The following is a 27,089-nucleotide window of genomic DNA, read 5'->3' as shown; positions in this document are numbered from 1 at the left end:
CGTCAGTTTGTAAGTATCTCCGCTTTTCTTTCAGATATCGGCTCATCTTAAGGCAGACGGGCTGGTCCTGGTGTAATTCATAAAACGGGTGGGTGTTGTGACACGCTGCGATCATGAGTTTCTCGCGCAGCGCCGATGTGAATGCTGGGAGATGTAGTTCTTCTGCCGCCCGCACTTACGGAAAGGAATCTGTTTAGAACTACAAGTGCTACAGTGCAGCGCAGCGGGCTCGTACGGGACCGCGGCTCCTCTGCCAGAGCGCATCCTGGCCAGACTCACTCTTGGATCCTGGTGGGCGCCGACAAAGCGGGAGGAGACAAACGGTAATCGGTAACGTTACACATCTGTATGTCTTTTTATTAACGGCGACGTGGTAACGCGTACACTTTTAACGTTTGTCGTTACAGCTACCGGCCTTTAGCGACCCCTACCCTAACGCTACTTTAGATAAAGCTGGACACGCTACTTATCTGTGGAGCCAGCTGCAAAACAGCACGCTAGCTTTAGCTGCTACCGCTCATTTCACACACTTACTAACTAAAGTAAGCACGCAATAACATCACATTAACATTCTCTTAATCTAGTGAAGCCCAAATGTTTTTTAGTTATTGATAACAACAACACTAGACAACATTTAGCTGTTTAGAAACGAGCTGTTGGTAAAGTTGAAGGCATAAATGTGCCGCAGGGTTTAGCTCGTAAAGTGTGAAGTTGTGTACAGAGAAAATACACATTTAAGCAATAAGAATAGATAATTTTTACAGTGGAAAAACACCAGAGTTCCGATTAACAGACTTAAATCTGCTGGAAACTCCTTCCAGTCAGAAGTAAGTGTCAAACTTGTCTGAGTTTACTTTATGCTTCTGTTTTGGTAGCATGAATGTTTAAATCTTTAAATGTTACTTATCTATTTATATCTCTAAATTAATCTGTTATTTAGATTAGCTGTACACATTCATTCATGGACATTTGTTTATAGTTTAACCTTCTCTTTTAACTTCTCTTTTTTCTCCTTTACTGAATTTGAATTTATATTATATTGTATTGTTTGCACATTATACTCCCATGATCGTGTTTGTGTCAAAGTAACTGTGAGATTCTAATGTGATTGTATTTCTCTGCATTTTTTATTTCCAGGAAATTAGAGGCGAATTTTTTCAAAATGGCAGGTTTGTCTCTCCAAAAATGTCTTCATATTTAGTATATTCTATAAAAAAAAGTGCATTTGTTTTCAGGCACATGATGATGTAATTGTTTGATTTCTTTATTTGTAGGCAAGGAGAATAATTTCCCCCCCCTGCCGTCATTCATCCGGATCAAGCCGTGCTTCTATCAGAGCATCGAGGATGAGATCCCCGCTCCCCACCAGTGGCTGGTCAGGAGAGTCTACAACCTCTGGATGAGTGAGCGTTCAGGCCGCCGCCTTCCATTTTGTGCATACATGTTCCTGAATTTCAGCAAAGAAACGCAAATTCTCATTCTCCCTCCTCTCCTCTCCTCCCTCTCTGCAGTGTATTCGGGTACGCTGTGTATGAACGTGATCTCCTGCATTGCCTGGTGGGCCGGGGGAGGAAGTGCCGCCAACTTTGGCTTCTCCCTGCTGTGGCTCATCCTCTTCAGCCCCTGCAGTTACACCTGCTGGTTCAGACCTCTGTACAAAGCTCTCAGGTGAGTTCAGCCTCACGACCCTGCACCGTTTCCATAGCTATGCTCATATTTGTATTTTATATTGTATGTAAAGTACGCAACAACACAACTGATAAGCCATCTCAGCTATAAACACTGAAATTTGTCAGTTTGTTTTTGTTTGATTCTGATCAGATCTTTTTGGTTCTTTTGTTAAATATGTATTGTTATCGTTGGTGAATAATTGTGTTCTGTACAAGAGTGATACCGGTGAAGCCACAGTGTCATGGTTCTGTGAGTCGGGTCTATGTTTGTGTAGCATTCAGGGGGCAGAGAAGCGAAGACGAGGAGAGACAGAAGAGAACTAAAACCTTAAAGAGAACCGGGCTGTGTAAAGAGACAACAGAGCGACAGCAGCAAAGGTCGTGTTGAAACGACATAGATAGATGACATCAGTGTTGTTAGTTCTACAATCTGGTAGGTTGGCAGGATGACATCATACAACAGAGCAGGCAGCTTCAGAACGCATCAAAGAGAAACCAAAAACAAAAACAAAAAGGAAATCCCAAACGAAGCCCCCCTGAATGATCCAACATTACATCTGATTTATGTTCCTATCAACTGGAATCATTGACACGTTCTGAACAGTTGTGGTTTAGAGCAGCAGCAGTTAACGCGCCACTCGCTGCAGCTTAACCCAGATATGCTGCGGCTGCTGTCTGTGTCCGGGCCGCTGAGCCCAGCCGTCACTTCTGCTCACGGCTCTCAATATGCACGCTTACAGAGCAGGTGGTGTGTTGGGACAGAGAAAAGTGTGTTTGTTTTAGAGGGGAAATGCATCTAAAGTTGCTACAACATCCAAAATAAATATATAAAGTAGCTAACTGGAGTTGTTGAAGTATACGAGTCCATAAACGATGGCTTTGTCCTCCACAGTGACAGTTTGTAGCTTATCTGTGACTCGGTTGATTCGGCGTATCTAGTTCACTTCAGTGTGTCGCCCTGCCTCTGTATCCATTTTGTGGGAGGGAAAGCAGGAAGCAATGACAGAAGCACGGCCACAGCTCTCACCGTGCCGTCCCCCCCATCTCTCCACAGGGCCGACAGCTCCTTCAACTTCATGACCTTCTTCTTCATCTTCTTCCTTCAGTGCGTCTTGACCCTCATCCAGGCTTTAGGCATCTCTGGTTGGGGAACATGGTGAGTTGAAGTTTAAGAGTTTGGGGCCGTACTGCATGGAGAGGGCGCCTTTAAGTGTATAAACGCACATTAACACGCAGATCAGATTCATTTGGTAGCGGATGCGGTTGCAGTGAATAGAGTAATACATTTTTGTCTGCTTTCATTTCTCTAAATATCTGTCTGAGTGATGTTAGTTTTAGAGGTTATAGAAACAACACAGGCGTCTAAATCCTCTGGAAAGTAATGAATAGAAACTTCAAACTGCCTTTCAGTGCTGGTGTGCTGTGTGATGTCATTCCCTCATTTGTCGTCGTGCTGCATTCAAATGTTTTCCGACTTCATCGTAATTCCTCACTGCTTCATGGCTTCTTTAAGTGATGTTTGATGTTTAGTTGCTAATTGCACACGGTTGACTAACCCTTACTACCTCCTCATCTCACCTCACCCTCACCGACGCACCGCAGCGGCTGGATCGCCACAGTGATGTTTTTCAGTTACAACGTGGGCTCTGCTATAGTGATGCTTATCACAACTCTGCTCTTCACTGTGGTGACGCTTTTAATGGGACTGGTTCTCATTAGGGTGAGTATACACACTGCACAAATGAACACGCTGCACAAAACGCACACTAAGAACCCCCTCCCGCCCCTCCTCCCCTTGCGTCCGGTCTCCTGCAGGTGCACAGGCTGTACCGCGGCGGCGGCGGGAGTCTGGAGCGCGCCCAGGAAGAGTGGAGCACCGGGCTGTGGAAGAGCGCACCGGTGAGGGAAGCGGGCTTCAACGCCGTGGCCCAGACGGCTCAGGGTCCCAGTTTGCCCCAGTACCCAGCGGCGGTGCCCAACTACCCCGACAACAGTCAGTGGTGATACGGGGAGCGGCCTCTAGAGGGAGACAGGTAGCCGGCCATTCCTCCGGCGCACAAGTACGCTGAACACTGTATGATTTCACCTTCATGTGACGAGACGCTTTGATGTTTTGTGTTTGAGTGAGAGGAACGATAGAGGAGAGGATTTCACACAGACTGAAGACTTATCTAGAGAGGGCTCCATTCCATTTCACCTGTGTTTACATGGACTTTACTTTAGAAGAGTCACAGAAAAGTAGTTTCACATAGATAAGACATTTGTTTAGAGAGATTTAATATGTTGCTTAACAAAATATACAACTGGAAGAAAGTGAAGTATTAGATGAGGGGTGTGTGTGTGTGTGTGCCTTAAGTTATGGGCTTTATGATGGGATTGTTTTATTTACTGCCAGAGCTGCATGTTAGAAAGTGAAGTATGTCCAGGTTTGTTTTGAAACAAGAAAGAAAAAAAATAACTGCACGATTTTAATGTGATGCCAATGTTTTCTGTGTATTTGTGTCAATTCTGGGAGCATTTGTGTTTATTTTTGATACATGGTGCCTAATGTTGTCCAGCGCTCCCCTCTGCTTCAGCCGCCGCCGCCGCTGCTTCTTGAATGCGCCTTAACCCCTGCGTGCCGGTGTTGCATGCGGAGCACTGCCCTATGCTTTCTCTGACTCCTCCTCTGCCTTAACAGATGCAGCTTCTCTCGTTTGTTTAATCGACGGCGTTCCCGTGAAGCAATGTGTGAAATGCGGTCGAAGAAGGCCGTTGCGCAATCCAAAAAATGTGCCAAAAAAACTCTTGGATCTCTCCTATATTTTGATACTGAAGTCACACCCAAAGTAGATAAGAGTGTTTGGAGCCTCAGTGGGTTCTCATGCTCGGTTCAGCGCCTTCAAAGATTCCGCTAGTTTCACTTTTTCCAAAACAATGCAGATTATCAGAGTGGTCTGTGCATAGTTTACCTTTTCAATAGCCAGCCTGATACACACACACACACACAGGACTCTTTTGCTTTTATATACATTTATACTTTGGTACCCACTCAGCTTGCATGTAAGTATCTAAACTCTAACTGGAAGAAAAGGTGTGTGCCCATTAAGAAGTTGTTTTTTTTTATTTCCCCCCCTCATACTAAAGTGTCCTTCATGGCCGACTGCCAGGATTCGTGTTTGATTTTGTTTTTCTTTGTGATTTGATAAATGAAATGAAAATGCTGAAGTGTCAAAGTCGCCTTTAAATATGACAACATTTCAATAAATATTCTTATTCAGACTGTGTGTGTGTGTGTGTGTCATATTGATACTCAGGGAACTTCTTACATTGCTGAGATGACAGGAAGTTATTTCCTTCAGTCTGAGTCCATGTTAAAGGTTAAACGTTGATTCTCTACCAGCCCGTTGGGTTTTATAATATTTTATTCTTCAGTATAAAAATGCATCCACTGAGAATGAAAGTTTCATTTTCTTACTGCAGCAAACTGGAAACCCTTCAAGGCCCCTGATGTAATATTTAAACAAATCTTTGCAACTGTATTGACAGTATTTATTAATGACCAGGCAGACACCAAAACATCACTTTACCTCCTTTGGTTTATCATAACTTTCTTTTACTGCACTGTTAAACTGAGCAACCCCGCCCCAGCATATCTGCCTGTGTAACATGTAGTACAAGGCAGCGCTTAGTACTGACAGGGAGAGCCTGGAACACACACACACACACACACACACTACTCAAACTACATTCAAGTAATTTTACTTGGTCTCAGAGTTTCAGACATCTTTCAACAAAAACAAAACAGGTCTGAGGTAAATGTGCTGTCAGTGTGTGTATATATGTGTATGTGTATGTGTGTGTGTGGATTTCAAGCGGGATGAGCACAGCAAGTTCAAGCGACGCGCTCAAATAACATTCCTTGTTGTTGGGAGCGAGGGGCTGTAATCATGAATACCACACAAGCTTCCAACGAGGCATCCCGAGTGCTACACACACACAAATCCCACTGAAACTCCAAGCTGTGACTCCTCTGATGGTTAGGGTCGACTCACTGACAGAACAGTCACGCCCAAATTTCTACATCCAAATGACTTTTTTATCTGTCATAGCATCAAACGCAACATCCCTACAAATAGATCTCCAGTCACTGAATCACCAGGAAGGGAGGGAGGGAAGGATAAACACCTTGTGACATGAATGTTGTAATGTCTTAAATAAACACAATATTCCATCAAATGAAATAGTCCTGGAAAAAGAGGTCACAGTCTTTGCTACTTGTTCACTGTTGTTATTTACAGGTGCTAGCTTGTTGAAACAGAGACTTCAACGAGTCAAATAAATAAAGAGTTTGTGGTAAAACAAAGACATGGCTGTACAGAATATATCACAAACTGTACACAAGGAACCATATACAAAATTATATTCATAAAAAATTATATTTATCCAGGAGAGAATGTACAACCATCTTTAAAAAAAAAAAATAGTGTCCAAGTAGAGCAGCTGCCTAATTCAAATAAGACAGGCAAGAAAGAGAGTGAAAAGGTTTGATCCTATGAAAATGCGACTGGAGTCAAATCTCTGATTCGTCATTTATGTATCCCAGACCATCCAGACATGAAATGTTGGCCATAGATGTGGCGAGCTGCAGCCCGTTCCCCTTGAAGTCCACCGCAGTGTGATTATTGTTCGGCGTGGGCGCAAGGATGTTTTCCGCAGGCGCCGTGTTCTGGATGTGCATGCCCTCATTCGACGGCCTCTTCCTCCCCTTTTGACCGGAGCGCTTTAGAAACCTGGCCCAAACTTGAGGTTTGCCTGAACGCTGTTGTCTGGTCGAACTCTGTCTAGTCCACATCCAAGCGATGACGCCTATCAGGCAGAGGGAGATCAGCGTGAGCAGACCCACACCCACCTGTAAGCGAGTTATCCTGCTTGTGTCTGTTTGCATTTCCTTGAGCTCCTGATCTGTTATGTCCTTGCTCGGACTGTGATTAGAGCTTGAGTTTGAGGTGGTGGGGTTGGTGGTGGGAACAAACCCCGGTCCAACATCAGAGTAAGGCTGTAAACGATAGACCGCCACAGTCCGGTTGTGTACTCTGTTGTTGACGTGCTCGACTGAGTCACAGCTGTACAGGCCAGCGTCGGACTCAGCGGCGTCCAGGATGAGGAGGCCTCCGCTGTAGAAGACATATTTGTGGTTGGATTGAAGTGTTTCTTGGTGGAGACGCCAGTGGACCTTCGCCAAGTTGGAGTGGAGCTGGCAAGGCAGCCTAATGTTATTCTTCGGAATGAGGATGAGGTCCACAGCTGCAACTGGATCTAAACACACACATATACACACATGAGGGTGGTCTCACCAAGCAGTCTCAGATGAGACAACAACAGTCTGGTAGTCAAAGCGACAGATGCAGGTGAACACAGAACACGGTCGGTGGAGGTTCCTGTGCGTGTGTTTACCTGCTGTAGGACACAGCGAGACGTCCCCGTCCTTCAGACTCTGGATTGCTGTCTTTGGGTTTAAGCCGTGGACTGACGAGCACTGGTTACCGGTGAAGTCCCAGGCACAGTAAGGATCCCTGGCCAGTATGCAGTCCATGCAAGTCGCGTGGCGCTTACAGTCGCTGAGCGGAATCTGGACAACGGCAAACATGGAGCCTGCGTAGATCTGGCCCTGTAACACACACACAGACACACACCACAATTCTCTTAACTACCTATGGGCAGCTATGAAGTAATAACATCTTCAGACTGAGACGTAAATATAAAGGCATGTGACCAGAGTAGAGATGAACTCCTGTCATGAGGTCGTGTACCTTGCTGGATGAGAGGCGCAGGATGATGATTGGCTCAGGGTCTTTGTACAGCTGAAGCTCCTCAATGATGAACGTCTCTTCGGCGTATTTGACGGCCTTCTGAACGTAGCCGTTGTCTATAAGGAGACAAACACATGTATTATCTGAAATCTTTGCTCAAACCGCTCCTGCATGTATTTCTCGTCACGTAATCGCACGACTTACCAGTGCCCATGAACATGACGTGATAATTCTGTTTGTCCAGCGCCGTCACACTGTCCACCACGATCCGAGTCAGAGACGGCCCCTTCCTGACCAGCAGAGGACCCCCGGTCAGAGGGGGGACGGCGTCGTACATGACGGGGTGATCTCTGACCACCTGAAGGGTTTTGTCAGGGAGGCTCTTGGAGTTGTTATACCCGCGCTTCCGTGCCTCATCATTGATGCACTGAAACACAAACACTACACGTTAAGAGTTGTGGAGGTTTGTGCTCCTATGTGAACGTTTGACACCAAGTCTGGGTCCAGTTTCTGTTCTTTTTTTGGGACTCACCGCTCCTGGTCTGGGTACTGGCACATGTCCGGTGTTCATCACCCACACCTGAGACGTTTCCACATCCACGGGTTTTTTAAACCTTCCCTCATTGAAAATGTCTCTGATGTCGAACATTTTGAATGCACACACTGCAGACACGTCGGTCAAATGCCTGGAAACACAAACGAGTCAAGTCACACACCGATCCAAACCAGAGCAGTGAACAGACGGCAGGATCCGACTGTAAGTACATACGGCTGCGGACTGAAGATGGCGTAGAAGATGTTGTCCTTCCAGTTCTCGTGCTCGAGCAGGAAGACATCCCGGACAATGGCGGGCAGACTGGGCTTAGTGACGGAACAATCCAGACGAGCTTTCAGGAACGTAGACCATTTCCTGGTAAGCGTCCGCTGGCCACCCACATCCCCCTAAACACAGACACGGAGACACACACTGTTCCATATCAACTTCACAACAACCAGACCTGCGTTGGGACTCTTAAGTATGTAATGTGTGTGTATGTGTGTGTATACCTTGCAGACCCGCGCCACTCGTGACACCTTCACCTTGCCCCTTTCGTTTTCATTTTCATTTTCCATTTCGCTGAAGAACAGGTACACCTTATCATCATCGCCATCGGTACTATTGACACTCTCAGCTACAAAGGTCATGAACACAAAGTTGGGGTCTGAAAACACAAACGTGAAATTAAAAACTTGGAAGTCATTTCCTGATTATTGGAAAGACGGATTCACACGGATGCTAAGGGCAGGCTGGTGTTGAACGCCATAGGTTGCAGAGGGACGCACCGTTGAGCCAGGTGGAGAGTGTCGAGGCCGAGCGAGAGGGCTGGCCAGTCGAGGGCGAGCTGCGAGAAAACAACGGCTCGGAGCCCAAGAAGTTGTTGGATGTAGCAGAATACAGGTCACTTTCTGTTGGAGAGGAACAAAGGATGAGGCTCAATGGCTGTCAATCCATCGTTCCTGTTACAGTTAGAACAATATGTGATTTTAATGCCAGACATGCAGGGAAATGACTGGCTCACCTTTGAAACCGGTAAGGAGATTTATTAGGATATTGGGTCAAAATGTGTGTCTTTGGTGATAAATAAGGCTTTTCTGTTTGTGCAATTTGAATATTTAACAATGCTCTACTTTTGTTTCCTTGTTCCTTGTTTCTAGCAGCAAACTAGTCTCTCACACACACACACACACACACACTGACTCACTCACCGACCAGGATGGAGGAGTACCTCTGGAAGGGATCAAAAGGACACTTCCCCTTTCCGTCCTGCTGCTTTCCCTGCAGCCTCAGCTGTCCGTCGGCAAACGTCTGTTCGGTAAAACAACAAAGGAAGGAAACGTGAGAGTGTGAGAGAACCAGAAAGTGAAGGCGCTGGAATTAAAGGGCCGACAGGGTGCGTTTGCATATTTGAGCTTATTCACTCCAGACTACATCAACTGAGCTGATTGCATTTAGATTCCTTTCCTCCCTTCCAGGCAGACACAGATTCAATTCATTTCAGTGCAGTATGAAAACATGCAGAGCTTTTAAACCTGCTGACATTAACTTCAAATAGGAGAACATTTAAGATCTCTTTTTAATTCTCCTGTTTGACTCTTGTACCTGCTTATTCCCACACTTGAGTCAACCTTTAAAATACTGAACATACACAGTAAGACTCTAACCAAAAGATGTTTTTACAGCAAATTGATTCCATTTCTTGTGAATCACTTAAAACCCTTAGATGCTTTGATGCAGCCCAGCGTGTGTCGCAATTAAATTCTACACTCTTGCTTGATTTGCAAAGACGATGCATCATCCCACCAGTAAACACTTCACATGCACGGTGATGGATTTGTGTCCTAAAAGAGTCTTTGGAAGTTTCAGACAGAACTTTGAAGTCAAATCAGTGGAAACCGACGCAACGCCGGAGGGAAGAAAGTCAATCTGATGCAATACAGAGCGACTGCAGTCATGTAAGGTTAAGGTTTGTCGAATTTAACTACAGATGCGACAAAACGAGGATGTCTACGTCTTCTTTGGTCATTTCAGCTTCTTCAGAGTTCTCTCAGGGTTCTTTTAGGACCTGTGTGTTTGACTTACTAGATGCGTTTCTATAGGAGTGGGGAAAATAACAAACAGGGGCAATTTGAGTGACATAAACCTTAAATCAACATTAATCTTTACTTACCAAGTGATCACATTTGGGGCTGTAAGCGTCGGTGCCGCACACAAACATAGTGGTGTCATTCAGGGTGTGTAGGGCCCGGATGTAGTTGCGGCAATCCCACTGCAAGGAGAGACGGCAGAGAGAAATTGCCAAGGTCAGAGCTTTGTTAGTTCAGCCGCAAAAAAGAAAAAGCACAAACACGCAAAGGGATCCGTCGGCCGCGGCGGCTGCCTGGAGCTGCGGCGGTGAAACGCAGGGTCAGGGCCGGGCACGTGCTTCTCCCCATCAGGCCTTTATTTGGACATTCAGAATGAAGCGACCAAGAAAAAGCACTATGGAACGAAAGGCTTAAAAAGGGAAAACACACACACACACACAGGGGGGAGTGAAGCGCTCACAGGCAACACTGAACATCTCAGGCTTCATCATCCTCACAGCAACCCGGCCACATGTTCGTCACGTCTTTCACAAACCTCAAATTGTTTCCCCTTGTTGGCGCAGCTCCTCTGCTTCTCCTCCGTCACTCCCCAATACACCTGCATCAACACAAGAAAAGTGCCTCTTGTCAAAACGCGCAGAAGAAGTGTCACAACCCACAGGGGGGCCCCGTCGTGCTGCGGCCTGCTGACACTCACCAAACTTGTTATTTGCTTAATATATGTGTCTAACATGGAGACTTGTCAGTGCAGCGTGTAGGAGGAGGAGGAGCCGTTCCTCTTCTTCTTCTTCTGACTGTTCAACTTCTGCAACTGCATTTATGAATCGACGTTCAACGGCGTAGACTTCAACGACATCATTACTCATTTAAATTCCTCATGCAAATCAACTGTTGCGCCACTCAGCTGGCTGCTGAAGTGATTGCGGCGGCACCTCGCCTGCATGATTCAGCAGAGATTCATCCAAAGATGTAACATTTAAAAATAGGTCACTGGTGCCGTACTGTCACCATTTTCCTTACCAAAACATATTTTAGAGAAGGCAACACTGGAAAGTACAGTATTGCTGATTACAGGATTAGCTCAGATATTGAATTGTTTCCTGACGATAATCTATTCGGTACACGGCCTCTAATCCACCACTGAGATTAAAACATTAAAGTGTTTTAATCCGGTAATCAAGAGCAATTTCATCATGCAGAGCACTTATGAACACCGGCGTATAATGACACAAGTGTGTGTTTATAAAGGCTTGTGCGGACATGTTCCACTTCGTCTGTGGTGTGAATGTGATGATAGAGTTAATCCAAATGGAACAGAGGCTCACAGGTGTTGAAGATGAGGTCGTTGAGCGTCACAAACTAAGACGAGGAATGAAAATGTACGTAAAATACATTTAGGATCAAAGTTAAATGCTCCAGGCTGATTTGACTTCCAAGCTGCTTTTGGTGCCTCTATGCGTGTGTGTGTGTGTGTGTGTGTGTGTGTGTGTGTGTGTGTGTGTGTGTGTGTGTGTGTGTGTGTGTGTGTGTGTGTGTGTGTGTGTGTGTGTGTGTGTGTGTGTTCGTACCGCAGACTTTTTGTCAGATACATCATTGATGTCCAGAGCGTAGATGGCCTCTCTGGCCCCCAGCAGCAGGACACCCAGGTCCTCTCTCATCAGCATGGTGGAGTAGTTGGTGATCCCTTCTTCACTGAACTCCTTGTAGCGACCTGAACATAAAGAAGCATCACATCTGCATCAGCACGTTGCGTCTCCTTTCATTTTACCGTCACTGACTTTGCTGCCGAAAAAATGCAAATGTATGGAAATTTACTAGCTAACCCATAAAACAAGCAGTTAAAGTATCAAACTGTGCCCATATATCTATCTATAGTCTGCAGCAGAGTTTAGTGACGTTAGGCTCTGAGGTTTGAGGCAAAGATGAACCCCCGGGTCTATGAAACCAAATCAACCAGAAATAAACAGCCAGAGCACAGTGAGTCTTTGTCGTGGCAAACTGTGTGACCCCCATGGATCCTGGACTTACTCTGGTAGGGGACAGTCTTTCGTGGGAGACAATAGCGAGTATTGAGCGCGCCGACTGAAGAACTGAGCAGCAATCCACAGAGAATGCTCAGGGTCCAGAGAAGAGACATGACTTAAGACTCCAGATCTGTCTCTATGTGTAACAAGCCGCTCCTGTCCTCTCTAGAAGCTGCTGCGGACGCCATGGTGTCCGGCTACTGCAGAGGGACGCTGGAGGAGATCGTCTTCATCTGAGAAAGCCATGATGAAAGAGTAGAGGTGAGATATGTGACGAGTGTGATGGAAACGTTTCATTTAGCGCTTTTATACACTTGGACAGACAAAAGAGATGTCATCATGCCAACATCAGTGATGTCAGAGTAACAAAGTGATGTCATCAACCTCTACATTGATGTCATTGAATCAACCAGCTACTGCTTCCTATGACATCATCACATGAAGGATGTAGGGAAGGACATTTTCTTTAAACAGTCATTTATCCCAAACAAATCAACTCAATCTATAACTGATATGATAACAAACTCTAACAAACTATTAAGATTTTCTTTTTGTGCTTTAACAAATTGCAACATTTGTTATTACTTTTTGGGGCATTTCTTGCGTTAAACAAATGATCAGTTAATGATTTCCATTTCAGTAGCAATTGATAGTAATCAAGAATACAAGAAAACACACACAACACCAAAAACACAACACAGAGGAGCAGAGAAAATGTGACAGTGACACAGACTGGTGCAGAATATGTAAAATAGGGGACAAAGACAACAATTCTAGTAACACACAGTTCCTAGAACAAGCTTTAAAAAGTCATAACTGTAGCCATAACCTACAAAAGGATTCAGCAGAAAGCCATGTTGCCCACCGCACATACTCTCTCTCTCTCTCTCTCTCCCTCACTGTAACTCTCTCTTCCTCCTCAGCTCTTTCTCTTCCTGTCCTCTGCCTGTTTCCTCTGGACTCTGGGGAGGGTCCAGACAGCAGAGGGGGGGATCAGCTCAGGTTTGGGCATGCATGCAGATCACAGTGATAATTTGCTCTTTTAGCTTGCCCTCTCTCTTTCTCTCTCTCTCTCTCCAAAGTTAGACTCCTTTGCTGAGTTTCAGTCTGTTCTGACTAAGCAGGCGGTGTTGCCTCATTCAAAATTAATCATGGTGCTTTTGAACAAACCCTCCTTTTATAGATACTGGTGGAGCAGAACTCATAAAGATGCACATCATCCATATTCACTCGTTCGCCTCCTATCTTTGGACGGCCTCAGCTCTTAGTCAGTATTTGGTAACTAACGGTCGCTCTCCCACCTCCTTGTTTCAGGACGAGCTGCTGCACGTATAACACTGCTCATCTGTTGGCAGAGCCGGGATGTCTTGCATACTTTTCCCCCTCGAGGAACGTGGTGTGTGTGTGTGTGTGTGTGTGTGTGTGTGTGTGTGTGTGTGTGTGTGTGTGTGTGTGTGTGTGTGTGTGTGTGTCAGCCTTACAGCTGGTTGGAATGACTGTGAGTTGTTATTGGGAGTTTGACAGATGCTCTCTCACGGTGCAGACAGGCAGGTATCCCTGTCCCTGTCTCTCTGTCTCTGTCTCTCTGTCTCTGTCTCTGTCTCTCTTGTTTTCCCAGGCTCACACTCACAAGCTGACATGTATGTGTGTGTGTTTTTTGTTTGGAGGCGGAGGGGAAATATCGCTGAGGTTTTTGTTCTTGCGTTGTCACTCATCTGACTCAGCGATGGCGCTGATGGTTCATCTCTCACTGCATTTGGTCGCACTCATTGACTTCAATCCTCTACAACTGCACTCAAATATGAAGAAAGGTGTTTGGTTTTGCTCTATAGCTTCATTTCATAGATCATATATTAACTTCATTATCAAGTTAATATATGATCTATTAACCAGGTCAGCCATTAATAAAAGGAGCCTTTGGTTGTAAATGCAGGATCCCTTTGGTGTACAAGGTGGTGGGTTTATAACCTGATACACTCACTCTCTAATAAACTACAAAGTAAACAATTCATTTTTAAAGAATTGTGACAAGCCCTCCGTTGTTCTTGACTTTCAGGTTTCCCCTTCCCGCTCTCACTGAAGGAGCTCAGGCTTTGTGTTTCCTCTCTTTCAGGTTGAATCACGCTTTCTTTGCCACCTTATCTCCCACAACAATAAACTAATATCGCATGAGGTGTGTTCTCCACTTTGGCAGACAGGACGAACGACACAATGGCGTGAAAGCCAGTAAGCAGTTTGTTTAAAGGGGATCAAAGCCTCTTTTTTTTTTCTTCTTCTTTCCAGTACAGCCAGCAAAACCTGCTTAAGGATCGGCCATTAAACACACAACTGCTCTGTGTAACTGTAACTGTGTGCATTTGTTTTTGTAGGACCATGCAGGACCTCGCCATACATACATTACACAAGTTTAAAATCATTTTCTGAATTACTTTGAGCTCAGTTTCAAAAACTGATGATGATCTTGATGTTTGAAGCGAGTAAACACCTTTGATAGTGTGAAGAAGGACAACCGGCTTCTAGAAACCAAAAGCAAACAGCAAGAGCTTTCCAATATGATGTTAGATTAGGAGTGAATCCATGATTTTGACATGCACATATCCAATGAGCTGCAACCACGGTGCGTTCAAATGCATCAGATGAGCTCTGAGCCACACACAGAGGAAACCCTACAGCAACACCTCCAGACACCTCAACCACTCCAAGCAAGAAGATATTTATAGAGAGTTCTGCAACTTTCAACTATACCTGTAATGATCTGTGACGGATTCTCAATGACTAACAATTTACAAAGTCAACCCCCCCCTAACAACAGCAAACGTGAACAGGCATGCACGAGAGATCCACGTCCAAAAAAAGCTGTGTGAACGGTGAAACAGCTGTAGGGAACGTGGAGCGAAGGCGTCCTGCAGCCAACGTTGTTATTTGAATCTTTTTGACTGCGTTATGTGCGGTGGATGGGCAAGGCCTCTGTTCTGTGACTGATTGACCGGGGAGGATGACATAAAGCGACCCGCTGAGCGACCGAGCCGTAAACTGACCCGTTGGTTTTGCTGCTTTCCTGCTCTGTTGCCCTGCTGATCCGTCTGGCTGTGATACAGCGTTCCAGCACGATGGGGCCTAAACAGGAAACTGCCTGTGGGAGGAGGGTGTTCACCTTTGGCACTCCTTCTATGACAGACACTGTTGTGAAACATTCACTGGAAAACACACACACCCCGGGTCAGTGGCAGGTTATATTTATGAGAGCTCCGATGGCTACGACAAACTGGCATGACGGCAACTTCACTTCTTTTGTTTTGATGTGCACGAGATTGTAATTAGGGGGAAAGAATCCTCGTCTCTTCAGCATGTGTCATAGACTGAAGGCAATAACAGTTTGGCTAATGCAATAAAATGTAAAGACACCCAGAAGCATCACCCGGTGACATATTAAGATACTGTATTACACGCTGGCCTGACTAATGATGCATCATTGATGAGACCTGTTGGGTTACTTGCACTCCCATGTGCAAGGGCAAGTCTCAGCAGGAGCCACGACACAAAGGGAGAATATGAACACCCTAATATCTGTGCTTGTTCCACCTGAGGAGTGTGACAAGTTCACTGACAGACGGGAACAGAGAACTGGAGAAAGAACCTCGCAACACACAGAAAGGAGGAGGCCACTGAAACTCTCACCATGGAGTTTACCGTCGACTTCAGAATCATGAACGCCTCATTTTCAATATTTTCAGAGAAATATCAAGATCTAAGTGGATTCTTTCTCCTTAAACTGTGATCTCCTATGTGTGTCATGTGTTTCCTACACAGTCTGACTGATCTGAACGCAGCTCTATCTCCAGATCGCTGCATGTCAAAGTCTAATCTCCTGTCGACCTGCTGCAAGTCCATTTTTTATTTGTGCTCGCCGCAAACCCGTCGTTCAAATGTGTCCGTGTATGTAAGTCAAAGGGGAAAGTGCATCACCACCAACTCAGACCACAGACTCAAGAGTGTATTATGTGCTGTGAGTGTGTGTGTATGTGTGTGTGTAGTGATCCTCCACACTCACACTCTGACCCCACTGAGCAACAGTAGCACATCTAAAATTGGGCAATCCGCCCCCCTGAGCAAGTGCACTCACTGACAGCACTGAGGTCACTCCCAGATCATGTGCTCGCTCCAAACTCAACACCATCAAAACACAACTGGAAACAAAATGCAAACATCGGAAAATGAGCTCATCTGTATTAAGATATTTTGTGGAAAATGGTGGAAAACTAATAAACTAAGCCAATTCTGCATTTCAACAGCTGGTTGGTATTTATTCGTAGAGGATCTACAAAGTAAAAGCTCTTTCCATGAGGGAATCAACCCGCAGCTCTTCTATACTCTGACTCGTCCCGCGGTGTGGAAGCTCCGGGGTCGGTGTCATAGTATCCGCGCTGGTCGGTGTGTTTAGGGGTTTGGGGTTAGAGTGGATCTGAGTCCTGCTCTCTGCGGCTAATAATAGATTAGGATATCCCGTAATCTTAGATAAGACTAGAGAATTTGCTGTGCGCTCTCCGACCAACACCACAGGTTGCCGATTCAATTCCCGCAGCCTGATCTCTCCGTGGAAACGTCCAGGCGCAGCGGGAGCGAAACGCCGGTAAACAAAACAAACAACAATAAGTCGCCAAAACAGTCGAGGTCAACGGCGAACTCGCCTTTACTCACCGGGGCGTCGCGTCGGTCTACATGAGGAAGCGGCCGGGCGGAGCCGTGACGGGCGTGAAGTGTGTGTGTGCGTGTGTGAGTGTGTGTGTATGTGTGTGTGACCGGGTCCTGCTCGCTGGTTTGTGCTCCACCTGTAACGTTCGCTCTCATCTAATTCCTGCAGGGAGCGATTATGTGTCTCAAGCGGCGGTTGGCGGCGCCTGATCATGTGACTTTTGATTACATTTCTCCTCAAACTTCCCTTTGGCTCACAGGTGACGACAGCAGAAAGCCTCAAATTGACGCATCTTGTGTTTATTTGTTTATTTTATTTTATTTGATCTTGTTTGACTTTTTTTTATTTAACGCGCTTATTATATTACTGCAACAACATTAATGTTATCATAAAAGTCACATATTAGCACATTTAAAAAGTCAATATATTTACTTTATATTTAATGCAAAATCATTAACATTTTTTAGCTTGATAACAAAACATAACATAACATAAATAATAATAATAAATTCCAGTTCGACAGATTTGTATTCTTATATATACACTAACATTCGGCGGTATATTCAACTTTTGTCAGGTTTAAAAATACAAAAAAGTACAGTACAGTTACAGTGTACAGCATGTGCCATCTAGTGGTGGAAAACACCACAAAACACATCTAGTTTATCCTCTTAAACTCTTCATGTTTCCCAAATATCCCCGTAAATTAATGACAAATGTGTAAAATATGAAATATAAACTCCCCAAAGAATTAATTCCGATTTTTTTCAACCGTTGAATCAAATGGAAATGTTGTACAGTATATGTGCATTATTTTACAGACATTGTTCCAGAATTTATGTTATTATATTTGTTATTTTTTTGAAGTTGTTTTGACAAGAATTTTAAATTTAATCTGGACTTGAGTAAAACGTTTATGAGGTTAAGAAAAAAAGCCAATCATCATCATCACCATCATCATCATAAAAGCTCATTATTAACATATGCACAGTGGCGTTCAGGGACTTGTGAGGTCCACGACCCCTTCATGGTCTTCGATTTGGTGTGTTCACATATGGACTTGGGCTTTGGCGGTGATGAGAAGGAGGAACCATCTTTAGGTTGTCCAGCTGTGCCCCAGGACGCGGCGAAGGCTGACGGTTGTGTGTGTTTCCATAAATGGGGCAATCTATGACCAAATTAAAAACAACAACAATATAAAGTTAACTTTCATTATTGTTTATACGTTACTTCTGTTTCTCGTCCGTTACAGCGTTTGTGGAAAATAAGACAGAGTGCAAACGGAAGGTGGTCTTTTGATTCTGGGTCTATAATCAAAATAGTTTTCTTCACAGCTCAAACCACACAGATGAGCAAAGTGTTATCATGTCCTACATCTTCTTTTAAAACATTGCGCTGTCAAACCACAACTAAACTTTGCCTCTGAGCAGTCAGCGGTCACAAGGGGCTGATAAAGCTGCAGTGTTTCCTCCTCATTTACTTTTCTCTCACACACTCTCACATAATCTGCCTGCTCTCACTTTAGTTACTGCTTCATCAAAGTTTTGAATTGAATAGATCATCTATCCTTATCTATATCTACAACTTGTCCTCTGTGATATCATATCATGCATAGACACAGATTTCACCTTTAAACTGGATGAGTACCTCTGCTCCTGTGTGCTCTTCTTCTCCTCTTCACCAAGACATATACCACCACCAGGACCACCAGCATGACCACGCCAACTGCCAGCGCGGCCCATATCCACCAGTCCAATGCAACACCCACTGTGGGAGACACAGTTACTGTGGAAGAGATATGACAACTTTGTTTCGACATGTGATAAATCATTATGAATAGCTGGTAATATTTTAGATCTGCTTTATTCCAATCCAACGTGTTAATGTTGTGAGAGTTTGAGGATCGACACTGTGACCATGTTTGCAGAAGTTCCCACAGTTCAGAATAAATAAAAACTTAATTAGAGTTTTGTCTTCAACAGAGATAATGGACAATGTGGTTGTGTCCATCTTGTCCACGATTTGTTGAAGAGACACCGCCGACATTTTGGAAACATTAAAAGTTGTTGATTCTGGGACAGTTCAGATTTGACTGGGCCCTAAAAATATGTGGTGCACGCTTGTCCACGAGCCCTCGGAATACACACGCGTCCACACACACACACAAACACACTCAACTGCACACACACATTCATCTGCACCTTGTATTCCTGTCACTGTAGGGAGTGACAGAAAGGTTGTATGTTCCGTTTTGCTCACTGCTGTTGCTGAGGAAAAAGTGATACTTTAAGAGGCATACCAGTATTTGTAGCAACCCTTCATATTTTCAGCATTCATTATTCAGTAATTAAAAAATATGCTGGATCAGATATATATGATATAAATTATACTTACCAATATGTACTTGGGTTCCATTGCTTTGAATTCCTTTAAGAAAGGGAATTTCTACCATAACTCTGCAAAAGTACCGTCCGCTGTCGTTGAGTGTGACATTTGTTAAAGTGAAATGGGACCATGTCTTCTCAGCATCTATCCGATGAGCCTTCGAGTCTGGTTTAGCAGAATTATCAAAGACCTCAGTGAACCTTACTGAAGCATTCAGGTGCCACTCCACCCTAATCTTTGCCCCTGAGATAGGAGGTTCTATCCTAAAACTGCAGCTCAGAGTTACAGAGGAACCAAGATGAACCCAAACGCTGCTCTGAGGTTCATCCAGAATCAGAAGTGTGGACACAGATATCACAGCAGGTACGACTGAAATGACAGACGGACAGAGATGGACAGAGACGGACAGAGATAGACAGAGACAAAAGAGACAGTGGGATAAGTGAACATCGCAACACATTCTGATGACACCTGTGATGATTCAATCTATTAAATTCAATTTCCCAATGACTCTTATTCTGTCGGTTGAATACAAAGTTGGGTTCCTACCTGTTAGTAACAGAAAAGTTGTTAGTTTCAGCCACATTTTCATTCTATGGTTGTGGCGGTATTCTCGTCAGACTCATCCTGTCTTTGCACCCTGTGTGTCTGCAGGTCTGAAAGATTGAAAAATGTGTGTGGGTGGAAGAAGGAGGCGACTAAACTTACTTTGTGCTGAGAGTAAGTAAAGTCAGGTGCACTGAGGGGATTGTGGTTACAACAGCTGAGGATGGAAATGATGTGGGCTTTACAGAAGACAAAGTGCTTTCCCACACACGCAGACACACTTACACATGCTCACAAACGCTTCACATCACTAATATCATAACAGATCAAAACTGACTGACACCTTCAACCTTTTCTGTAGGTAGAAATCAAACATCGATTCCCTCAATGTGTGCCAATGTGTGATAAATTCTCAAGTGGCCGACTGTGAATTAAAGACCGAACATTCAGAATGACAGATCGTTTCTAAAAACCCCTGTGGGTTTTGGTTAAAAGGTGCTAAACACACGTTACCCTATCTGGTTCAGCGCGTAACTATCCTGAGCTTGGCTTCCTGTCAGAAGACGCAACTGAGTCTGAGGGGAGATCTCACTGAGAACAATCTCACTGCTTCTCCAACCACAATTTTCAAAATGATAGATGGAGAGAGATTGAATGGCTGTTGTTTTCAGACAGAGCTTTTGTTTGGTGGAATGTTCTCACAAATTATTAACACATAATTCAGATGCATTTTTGTATTCACCCAATGTTAAAGTGGTGTAACACAGTTGTGAGAAATCATGTGACAGAAAACCAAAGAAAAGCAGGTCGCAGACACTGACAGTACTGAAACCGCAATGAAAGGTTAAGATTTTCTGACAACTGTGATGCCGTTAGAAAAGTAGTTTATGTAGCTGATGTTATATTTTATGATTCTAGCTGCAGTAACAGAATGAATCCATCAAATATGTTTCATCAACGTGTTTGCATGTGATTTGACCCAGTTAAGTTTCTTCTTCTTCAAATATTTAACAGTCAATCAACACTAACATTTGTTCAGCATCTTGTAAAAGGATATTTATGCTAAGACATGTCAAAATGTAAAAAAGAATTTAGAGAGTGTGGAACATAGTCTTCTATTTTATACAATTATATTATATTCTAATGTGTAAATAACGTGAAATACAAAATAATCGGACAGATTGGTGGGGGGAAATTTACGTTTATTAATAGGTCTGCATAAGTAAATAATTAATAATATGACAGGGTTGAATGAACTCTCAACTCAGGTAAACTTCCGATTTGTCTAATTTAGTTTTATATCAAACCTGTGTTATCATACTTGATCCTACCGTCCTTGAAAGCAGCATTACTCACAACACAACAGCACAGCATTACCCAGAGTCCCCTTGTGACGCATGCGCACATCGCACTCCGGCCCAAGGCGTTGGTGGTGGTAGGAGTCCGTCCGAAGATGATGCACTCCGCCCCGGCAGCATCAGTACCAGCTCCGCTGCACAAATAAAACCAACCCGGGGGACAGAGGGACATAACCGGCGGTGTTTGAGGTTGGTCGGGCGTCGGTACATCGGAGCGGCGAGATGGGCGACCAGAAGGTGAGACGGAGCCGGAGAACAGGTGTCTGTGATGGGGGAAGCAGTTCAGGGCGTATCGGCAGTGTACAAAGAAAGGAGGGGGAGACGCGTTCAGGAACTGCGTTTCCTTTTTTAAGTCAGCGTTTGTTCCGGAAATCTAGGTGTTTAAGGTCACCAATGATTCTGAGACGGGACCCAGTGAATAAAATGCAGCAGTTTCATTCTCGGACCGAGGGGGCCTCTTGGCAGCTTCACGATAAGCGTTCGAAAATCCCTCAGTGGCAAGCGAAAGGGCTGCCTGCTCTCGGATAGATGAGCCTAAGATGATCAGAGGCGAGGCTGCTGTTGTATCAGAGCTCATAATATAAGCCATCTGTTATGTGTTCAGACGTTAACACCGATGTGCAGCTGCTTTATTGAATTATAAATGCGCATCCTTCCGCTGCCTGAGCACGGAGGATAGTTCCCTTCTCGGATGTAACCTACAGCCTGGAGGATCCTCTCAGGTCCCATATAGTCCAGAGCAAAGTGTGTGTGTGGTCACATTGGTGTGACGTCAACTCCCGAGATGGAACTAGTCATGCAATTCATACAGAATATGAAACATCTTACTCAGCCTCGAATGGTTTTTTTTTATGTCAAAACAAAATGACTACAGTAAATAACAGAAGAAGTTGTGTTTTCTCCAGGAGTCTCTGCGTAAGATCACCCACACGCTGGCCGTGAAGAATGAGGAGATCTCAAACTTCGCCTGCACCCTCAAACAGAGCCTGGATAACTTAGAGGTAGAGATGAACTCAAGCTGAACTCAAACCCTCTTTTACATCCAGTCCAGGCTAATGCACTTACTCGGTTTTGTTTTTGCGACACACCAGGCCAACTCCAACCGAGTCCACGAGGATCTGGACTCTGAGTTCAACGCCCTGCACTCTGTTCTGGATGAGCTGAAGGAGAACATGACGACTCGCATCAAACAGGAGCGAGCCAGCCGCACCTATGAGCTGCAGGTAGAGAACAACACAAACTATCAACATCCCTTTTAAATGCATTTATACAATGTTCATTTGTATTTGAGGAACTGTTTTGGATTGTTCAAACTTACAATTATTGGTATTTTAATGGTAAACGTTATGGCTTGAATGAGTGAAATCACCACAATAAAAGCTCAAATGTTTGTTCTTCTTAAAAGGGAAAAAAAGACTAAAATAGACAGAAGACAACATTACTGAATAGACAAAATTGTGGAAATAGTGCTTAGTCTTTATTTATCCCAGTGACTCAGGTATTAGGTAGTTGTTACTTTATAAAATAATGTGTTTTGCCAGAGAAAGTCCCTTAAAGAAGCGTTTCACACTGCTGGAACCCTAAGGACCAAACCATGACTCTCAAGTGATGCAGTCAGCTGTGACTTATAATATTCTGATTACACACTGCAAATGAGACTCAGAAAAATGTGTGCGTCTGTAAATTGCCTGTGTCCGTTGTTGTTTGTTTTCCCTCAGAGTCAGCTGAGCGCCTGTTCCAAAGCCCTGGAGAGCTCTGAGGAGCTGCTGGAACTGGCCAATCAGACGCTTTGCTCCTCTGAGACGGACGGCTTCACTCAGGTAAGCCACCGGCCCGCCAGCTGACACGACGCCTCCCCCCCCATCATTGATTATTTACTCTGGCGAACGGTGACTTCCATTGTCCGCCCATTTGACCTAACCTGTCCCTCTTGTGGTGGCAGCAGCAGCAGCAGCAGCAGCAGCAGCTTGTTGTTCTTGTTCAGTGTTGAATTACGACATGATGATGATGATGATGATGATGATTGGGCCTGGACTCAGTTTTCTCTTCGCTTCCGTATCTCTTTCTCCTTTTCCTTTCCCCCCTCTCTGCTTCTCCTCTCCAGGCGGCCAAAGACATTAAGGATAGGTATAGTACACGGATATGCATTGCTCCCCTTGCTTTCCTTTAGCGTTCTCTCAGCCATCTCATCACAGTGTAGCATGCATGCGTTCAAACATGTAGCCATCGCACCCATTTAGCTGTAAGTCCCATGGAAGACTTTAGTGTTTGTGTTTCCCACTGCCTTCTCCTTCAGTCAGTCCCATCTTGTGTGGCCCCCTTCCCTGGACGAATGCTCCTCCTTCCCTCCCTCCCTCTCTGCCTCTGCTTGTTCATGTTCTGATCCTGGTGATGAGTTAAACTAGTCCATGACGTTTACTTAGTTTCCTTTCACGTAGCCAGTCAGCGTTAGAATCACCAGTTTCCCCTGTTTTGAGTCGAATAATGGATGATGCTTGTTTGTGCCCTGTGTGTGTGTGTCTTTTTGTATTCCGTTGTGTGTCTCTTTTGTCTACAGCGTGACAATGGCTCCAGCCTTTCGCCTCTCCCTGAAGGCCAAAGCTAGTGACAACATGAGTCACTTGATGGTGGATTTCAGCCAGGAGAGAGAGATGCTGCAAGGCATCAAGTTCCTCCCAGGTCTGCCCCACTTTTACACACACAGACACACACACACTGTGGTACAAAGTGAACGCTGGGTGAATGCAGGGAAATATCAGGGAATGTTTGTTTTAAATATGATAAAGGGGGAAATTCAGTCGTGAAAATTAGTAATGTTAATGTTTGGGATGGAAACTAGAGTCTGAAGCACCTACTTTGCATTTCTTTCCTTCTTTTTTCACCCCATTTTCTAATAATAAGAGCATTCTGACTCCTCCCAACAGTATGTAATGGGTCAACATGGTGACCAGTAGGAAACATGACAACATTTGGATTCACAGAGAGCGAAAATGTGCATATCTAAACTCACTGTATTATACTTTTGGATGTTTTCCTTCATGTTGTGGTGTAATAAAGAGGTGAGCATGTGTGGAACGTTAATAAAAAGGTGCAAAATGCTAAAAATCCCTCCACTAAGTTGCTTAAATGCAAAACAAAATTGCTCCATTTTGTTTTGGTTACCTTAGACTGTGCTAGAGTGAGACTGACCCGACGGTGTGTGTGTTCTCGTATCCCTCTCAGTTCCTGCCACCCCGGAGATCCAGCTGTCGGAGTGCCAGGTGTGTGACAACACCGTGGCCGTGGTTTGGACCTTACCGGAGGTGGACACCAAGATAGACCACTACATCCTGGAGCACCGCCGCACCAACCACGAGGGGCCGCCACGCATCCGGGAGGACTACCCCTGGATGGTGGTGGAGGGGATCCGGGAGCTGGAGCACACACTCACGGGTACGAGCGGGCAGCAGGAGTGTGTGGTGGCGATTGTAAAGTCGTAGCTGAAATCAAGGCCGAATCATCTTCTGCGTTTTTGTCACATCAGGTCTGCGCTTTGACACCCGCTACATCACGTTCAGGGTGAGAGCCTGTAACAAGGCTGTGGCAGGAGAGTTCTCTGAGCCGGTAACCCTGGAAACCCACGGTGAGAAGACGGAGTGAGGCACAGAAACAATAGCAATCTAAATATTTTGCATCTTCTCACATCTTCATCTTCTGCTCTGTCTGCAGCGTTCAACTTCAAGCTGGACGGTGGCTCCTCCCACCAGAACCTAAAGGTGGAGGACTTGAGCGTGGAGTGGGATAGCACCGGGGGAAAGGTCCAGGAAATCCGCAAGGAGAAGAACCGGCCCACCAACTCCCCCATGCACTCCCCTGCCAGGTGGGTGAACGCTGAGCTGACACGAGGCCTGTAGTCGCTGAGGTTACATGATGGATGTAGGGATCTCATGAGTGTGTTGTCTCCTCTGGAATTAGGACGGCGCTGATGTCCCCGAAGAGGGCGCCGTCCGCCCGGCCGGGCAGAGACAGGTTCACAGCTGAGTCCTACACCGTGCTGGGTAAGGACACTCGCTATTAACAAACACGCAAAATGCAGAGACAGTTCGCCCCCGTAAACGTTCTTCCTTTGTGCGTCCCGACGCTCCAGCGGACACCATTATCGACGCCGGCCAGCACTACTGGGAGGTGCGGTTCGACAAGGAGAGCAAGGCCTTCGCGGTGGGTGTGGCCCTGCGGAGCCTCGGCCGCTTCGACCAGCTGGGGAAGAGCGGCGCCTCCTGGTGTATCCACCTGAACAACTGGCTGCAGCAGAGCCTCACCGCCAAGCACAACAACAAGGCCCGCACGCTGGACTGCTCCATCCCGGCCCGCATAGGGGTGTACTGCAACTATGAAGAAGGCGAGGACACACACATGCACCCAGGGGCCACAGGCCTCCATGTATTAGTGATGTTGTAGTTGAGCCGACGTTGCTGTTGTTCACCCTCTCCTCCTCCTCCTCCCCCTGCAGGTGTTCTGTCCTTCTTCGACGCCAAAACCAAGCAGCTGATGCACACCTTCAAGACCAAGTTCCAGCAGCCCGTCATACCAGCTTTCATGGTGACGGACATTTCCTTCACACAGATCACTGTTGTTGTTATTATGTCTCCTTTTTTTAAAAACTGGCTGTGGATCTGCTGCCCCCTGCAGGTGTGGAACGGCACTTTTTCCGTGGTGACGGGCCTGCAGGTTCCCAGCGTGGTTCAAAGCGGTCAGAGGAAGAACAGCGGCACCAGCAGCTCAAACGCCAGCCTCACATAGAGCCATCATCATCATCGTCAGCGTCATCGTCAGCCAGCTGGACGACTCCCGGCTCTGCTGGACCTCAGTCAGCTGCTGAAGAACGTTTCCTGCGCCATATCACGGAAGAGTTACATCCCTGGAATATGATGGTCCCGCCTGGTCCACACAGCCGTGTGTTTGTGTTGCATGATGACAAAAAAAAATGTTTTGGGGAATACGCGAGTCATCAGATCCCTCAGTGACAGAACTCTTCAGTCTCATGACTCCGGCTGCCGTGACGCTCGGGGCACGCTAGCGTAGTTCTTACTAGTCTTTCTCTCTCTGCACATTTCTTTAGCTCCAGCTCCACTGCTGCTAGAGCAAATGGTTTAGCGCTGGCCGCTCTTCCTCCATTGAATCACCAATGGTGTTAGCGTACTGTCATGCAGCCAGAGGCAGGTGTAACTCGGCTCCTCCCTGTGCCTTCCTCCTAATATCCAAACTAAAAGGCCAAATCTGGTGATCCCACATGCTAATATCCTCAAGATCACAACAGACGGCCTCCCTTAGTTCAATCTAACACATTAGTATCGTGTCAGTGTCAATATATCTTGGTAGTAATGTAGATTAGTAGTCATTAACACATGAATCTGCCTCTTTATCAATCAACCAACCTATGTAACCCAAATAACCTGCTCCTAAACAAAGCTACTGGAGAGAATACAGCTCATTATTGAAGTAGGAGATATTAAAGCAAACTTTGCAAGCAAAAGCAGATCAAGAGTTTGTTATGAAACGGAACAATACCGCATTTTTTGGGATGCAGGATTCCAGTATTTGCCGAGGATGCTTGTTGTATTCGTTGCCTTTTCTCCAAAACACCTAGCTTGCAGGTACTTTGCTTCTTTGCGGTCCGTGTCTCGGACCGTCTGGCTGTTTGTGGATTCGGAGCATTTGGACGTTGATTTCCAGGTATTGGGATACAACTCTGATCATATCTTAGTGTTTGAATGTGTGTGTGTTTCCTAATAATGCCACTTTATTTGAAAAGAGAACCCATCCTGAGCACTATAGCAAGTATCCAACCAGAAGCTTCAGCTATCAGACTGTGTTTCTGACGGTTTGAGCCTCTGCAAGGGCGAAACAAAAGCTGAAATCTCTGGGAAGTACCAAGTCCATGTTTGTGCACTGCCTGATCTCTGCTCTGGTCTTTGTTGCTCCTTCTGTGTCGCCTGCTGCGCTGCTTTACGGAAACT

At 45.4% G+C, this 27,089-nt stretch overlaps 4 protein-coding genes across 11 annotated transcripts; 2 read left to right on the top strand and 2 right to left on the bottom strand.

Annotated features, from left to right (window-relative positions):
- The first annotated feature begins 126 nt into the window (after positions 1–126).
- On the top strand, positions 127–4,931 carry scamp4 (secretory carrier membrane protein 4). Of its 3 annotated transcripts, none has more exons than XM_076153046.1 (7): positions 127–323; positions 1,138–1,169; positions 1,275–1,403; positions 1,512–1,668; positions 2,725–2,826; positions 3,273–3,390; positions 3,486–4,931. In XM_076153046.1, the coding sequence occupies exons 1-7, from the start codon at positions 142–144 to the stop codon at positions 3,672–3,674; spliced, it is 909 nt and encodes a 302-aa protein (XP_076009161.1). In that variant the 5' UTR covers positions 127–141; the 3' UTR covers positions 3,675–4,931. The 3 variants fall into 3 exon arrangements, with proteins under 3 accessions (XP_076009161.1, XP_076009162.1, XP_076009163.1); XM_076153047.1 differs by having other exon boundaries at positions 237–346; XM_076153048.1 differs by having other exon boundaries at positions 256–330.
- Positions 4,932–5,423: 492 nt separating this feature from the next.
- Positions 5,424–16,963, bottom strand: LOC143002721 (semaphorin-4E-like). 2 transcript variants are annotated; one of them, XM_076153045.1, is made up of 15 exons: positions 16,810–16,963; positions 15,150–15,291; positions 12,116–12,344; positions 11,656–11,798; positions 10,623–10,685; positions 10,171–10,269; positions 9,209–9,308; positions 8,786–8,908; positions 8,510–8,664; positions 8,232–8,404; positions 7,995–8,148; positions 7,667–7,889; positions 7,463–7,578; positions 7,107–7,320; positions 5,424–6,968 (listed from the first exon to the last, which is right to left on the bottom strand). In XM_076153045.1, exons 3-15 carry the CDS (start codon positions 12,222–12,224, stop codon positions 6,223–6,225), a joined length of 2,418 nt encoding a protein of 805 aa, XP_076009160.1. In that variant the 5' UTR covers positions 12,225–12,344; positions 15,150–15,291; positions 16,810–16,963; the 3' UTR covers positions 5,424–6,222. The 2 variants fall into 2 exon arrangements, with proteins under 2 accessions (XP_076009160.1, XP_076009159.1); XM_076153044.1 differs by lacking the exon at positions 15,150–15,291.
- A 517-nt stretch (positions 16,964–17,480) lies between these two features.
- On the bottom strand, positions 17,481–20,089 carry LOC143002631 (uncharacterized). 5 transcript variants are annotated; one of them, XR_012963807.1, is made up of 5 exons: positions 19,739–20,089; positions 19,199–19,558; positions 19,006–19,071; positions 18,452–18,589; positions 17,481–17,972 (listed from the first exon to the last, which is right to left on the bottom strand). XR_012963807.1 is itself a non-coding variant. In XM_076152827.1 (5 exons), the coding sequence occupies exons 1-5, from the start codon at positions 19,779–19,781 to the stop codon at positions 17,830–17,832; spliced, it is 732 nt and encodes a 243-aa protein (XP_076008942.1). In that variant the 5' UTR covers positions 19,782–19,966; the 3' UTR covers positions 17,481–17,829. The 5 variants fall into 5 exon arrangements, 1 of the variants encoding a protein (XP_076008942.1); XM_076152827.1 differs by having other exon boundaries at positions 18,452–18,571; positions 19,739–19,966; XR_012963809.1 differs by lacking the exon at positions 19,006–19,071 and having other exon boundaries at positions 18,452–18,571; positions 19,739–19,965.
- An 808-nt stretch (positions 20,090–20,897) lies between these two features.
- fsd1 (fibronectin type III and SPRY domain containing 1) lies at positions 20,898–27,054 on the top strand. Its single transcript, XM_076153440.1, has 13 exons — positions 20,898–21,330; positions 21,999–22,094; positions 22,185–22,316; positions 22,812–22,913; positions 23,198–23,220; positions 23,651–23,772; positions 24,316–24,525; positions 24,617–24,715; positions 24,802–24,952; positions 25,048–25,130; positions 25,220–25,471; positions 25,583–25,671; positions 25,762–27,054. The coding sequence occupies exons 1-13, from the start codon at positions 21,316–21,318 to the stop codon at positions 25,870–25,872; spliced, it is 1,485 nt and encodes a 494-aa protein (XP_076009555.1). The 5' UTR covers positions 20,898–21,315; the 3' UTR covers positions 25,873–27,054.
- Positions 27,055–27,089: the final 35 nt, after the last annotated feature.

Source organism: Genypterus blacodes, unplaced genomic scaffold, assembly GCF_046128005.1.
Source record: "Genypterus blacodes isolate CSIRO-AG114 ecotype Tasmania unplaced genomic scaffold, CSIRO-AGI_Gbla_v1 ptg000058l_1, whole genome shotgun sequence".
In the NCBI taxonomy this organism is placed as follows: Eukaryota; Metazoa; Chordata; class Actinopteri; order Ophidiiformes; family Ophidiidae; genus Genypterus; species Genypterus blacodes.
This window is presented reverse-complemented; position numbering and strand designations above follow the sequence as displayed.

Excerpts from the sequence above, each read along its gene's own strand:
- fsd1 (XM_076153440.1), top strand. Across the intron at positions 22,914-23,197 it reads AGACGGACGGCTTCACTCAG|GCGGCCAAAGACATTAAGGA; the intron begins GTAAGCCACCGG and ends TCTCCTCTCCAG. Across the intron at positions 25,672-25,761 it reads CCGTCATACCAGCTTTCATG|GTGTGGAACGGCACTTTTTC; the intron begins GTGACGGACATT and ends TGCCCCCTGCAG.
- LOC143002631 (XM_076152827.1), bottom strand. The coding sequence starts at position 19,781 with ATGAAAATGTGGCTGAAACTAACAACTTTTCTGTTACTAACAG. Across the intron at positions 19,072-19,198 it reads TGGAACCCAAGTACATATTG|CAACAGCAGTGAGCAAAACG; the intron begins GTAAGTATAATT and ends CTTTTTCCTCAG. Across the intron at positions 17,973-18,451 it reads AAGAGCACACAGGAGCAGAG|ATTGCCCCATTTATGGAAAC; the intron begins GTACTCATCCAG and ends ATTTGGTCATAG.
- scamp4 (XM_076153046.1), top strand. The coding sequence starts at position 142 with ATGCTGGGAGATGTAGTTCTTCTGCCGCCCGCACTTACGGAAAGGAAT. Across the intron at positions 1,404-1,511 it reads AGTCTACAACCTCTGGATGA|TGTATTCGGGTACGCTGTGT; the intron begins GTGAGCGTTCAG and ends CCCTCTCTGCAG. Across the intron at positions 3,391-3,485 it reads TGGGACTGGTTCTCATTAGG|GTGCACAGGCTGTACCGCGG; the intron begins GTGAGTATACAC and ends GGTCTCCTGCAG.
- LOC143002721 (XM_076153045.1), bottom strand. The coding sequence starts at position 12,224 with ATGTCTCTTCTCTGGACCCTGAGCATTCTCTGTGGATTGCTGCTCAGT. Across the intron at positions 9,309-10,170 it reads GCCCCAAATGTGATCACTTG|ACGTTTGCCGACGGACAGCT; the intron begins GTAAGTAAAGAT and ends TTTACCGAACAG. Across the intron at positions 7,579-7,666 it reads CGTCATGTTCATGGGCACTG|ACAACGGCTACGTTCAGAAG; the intron begins GTAAGTCGTGCG and ends GTCTCCTTATAG.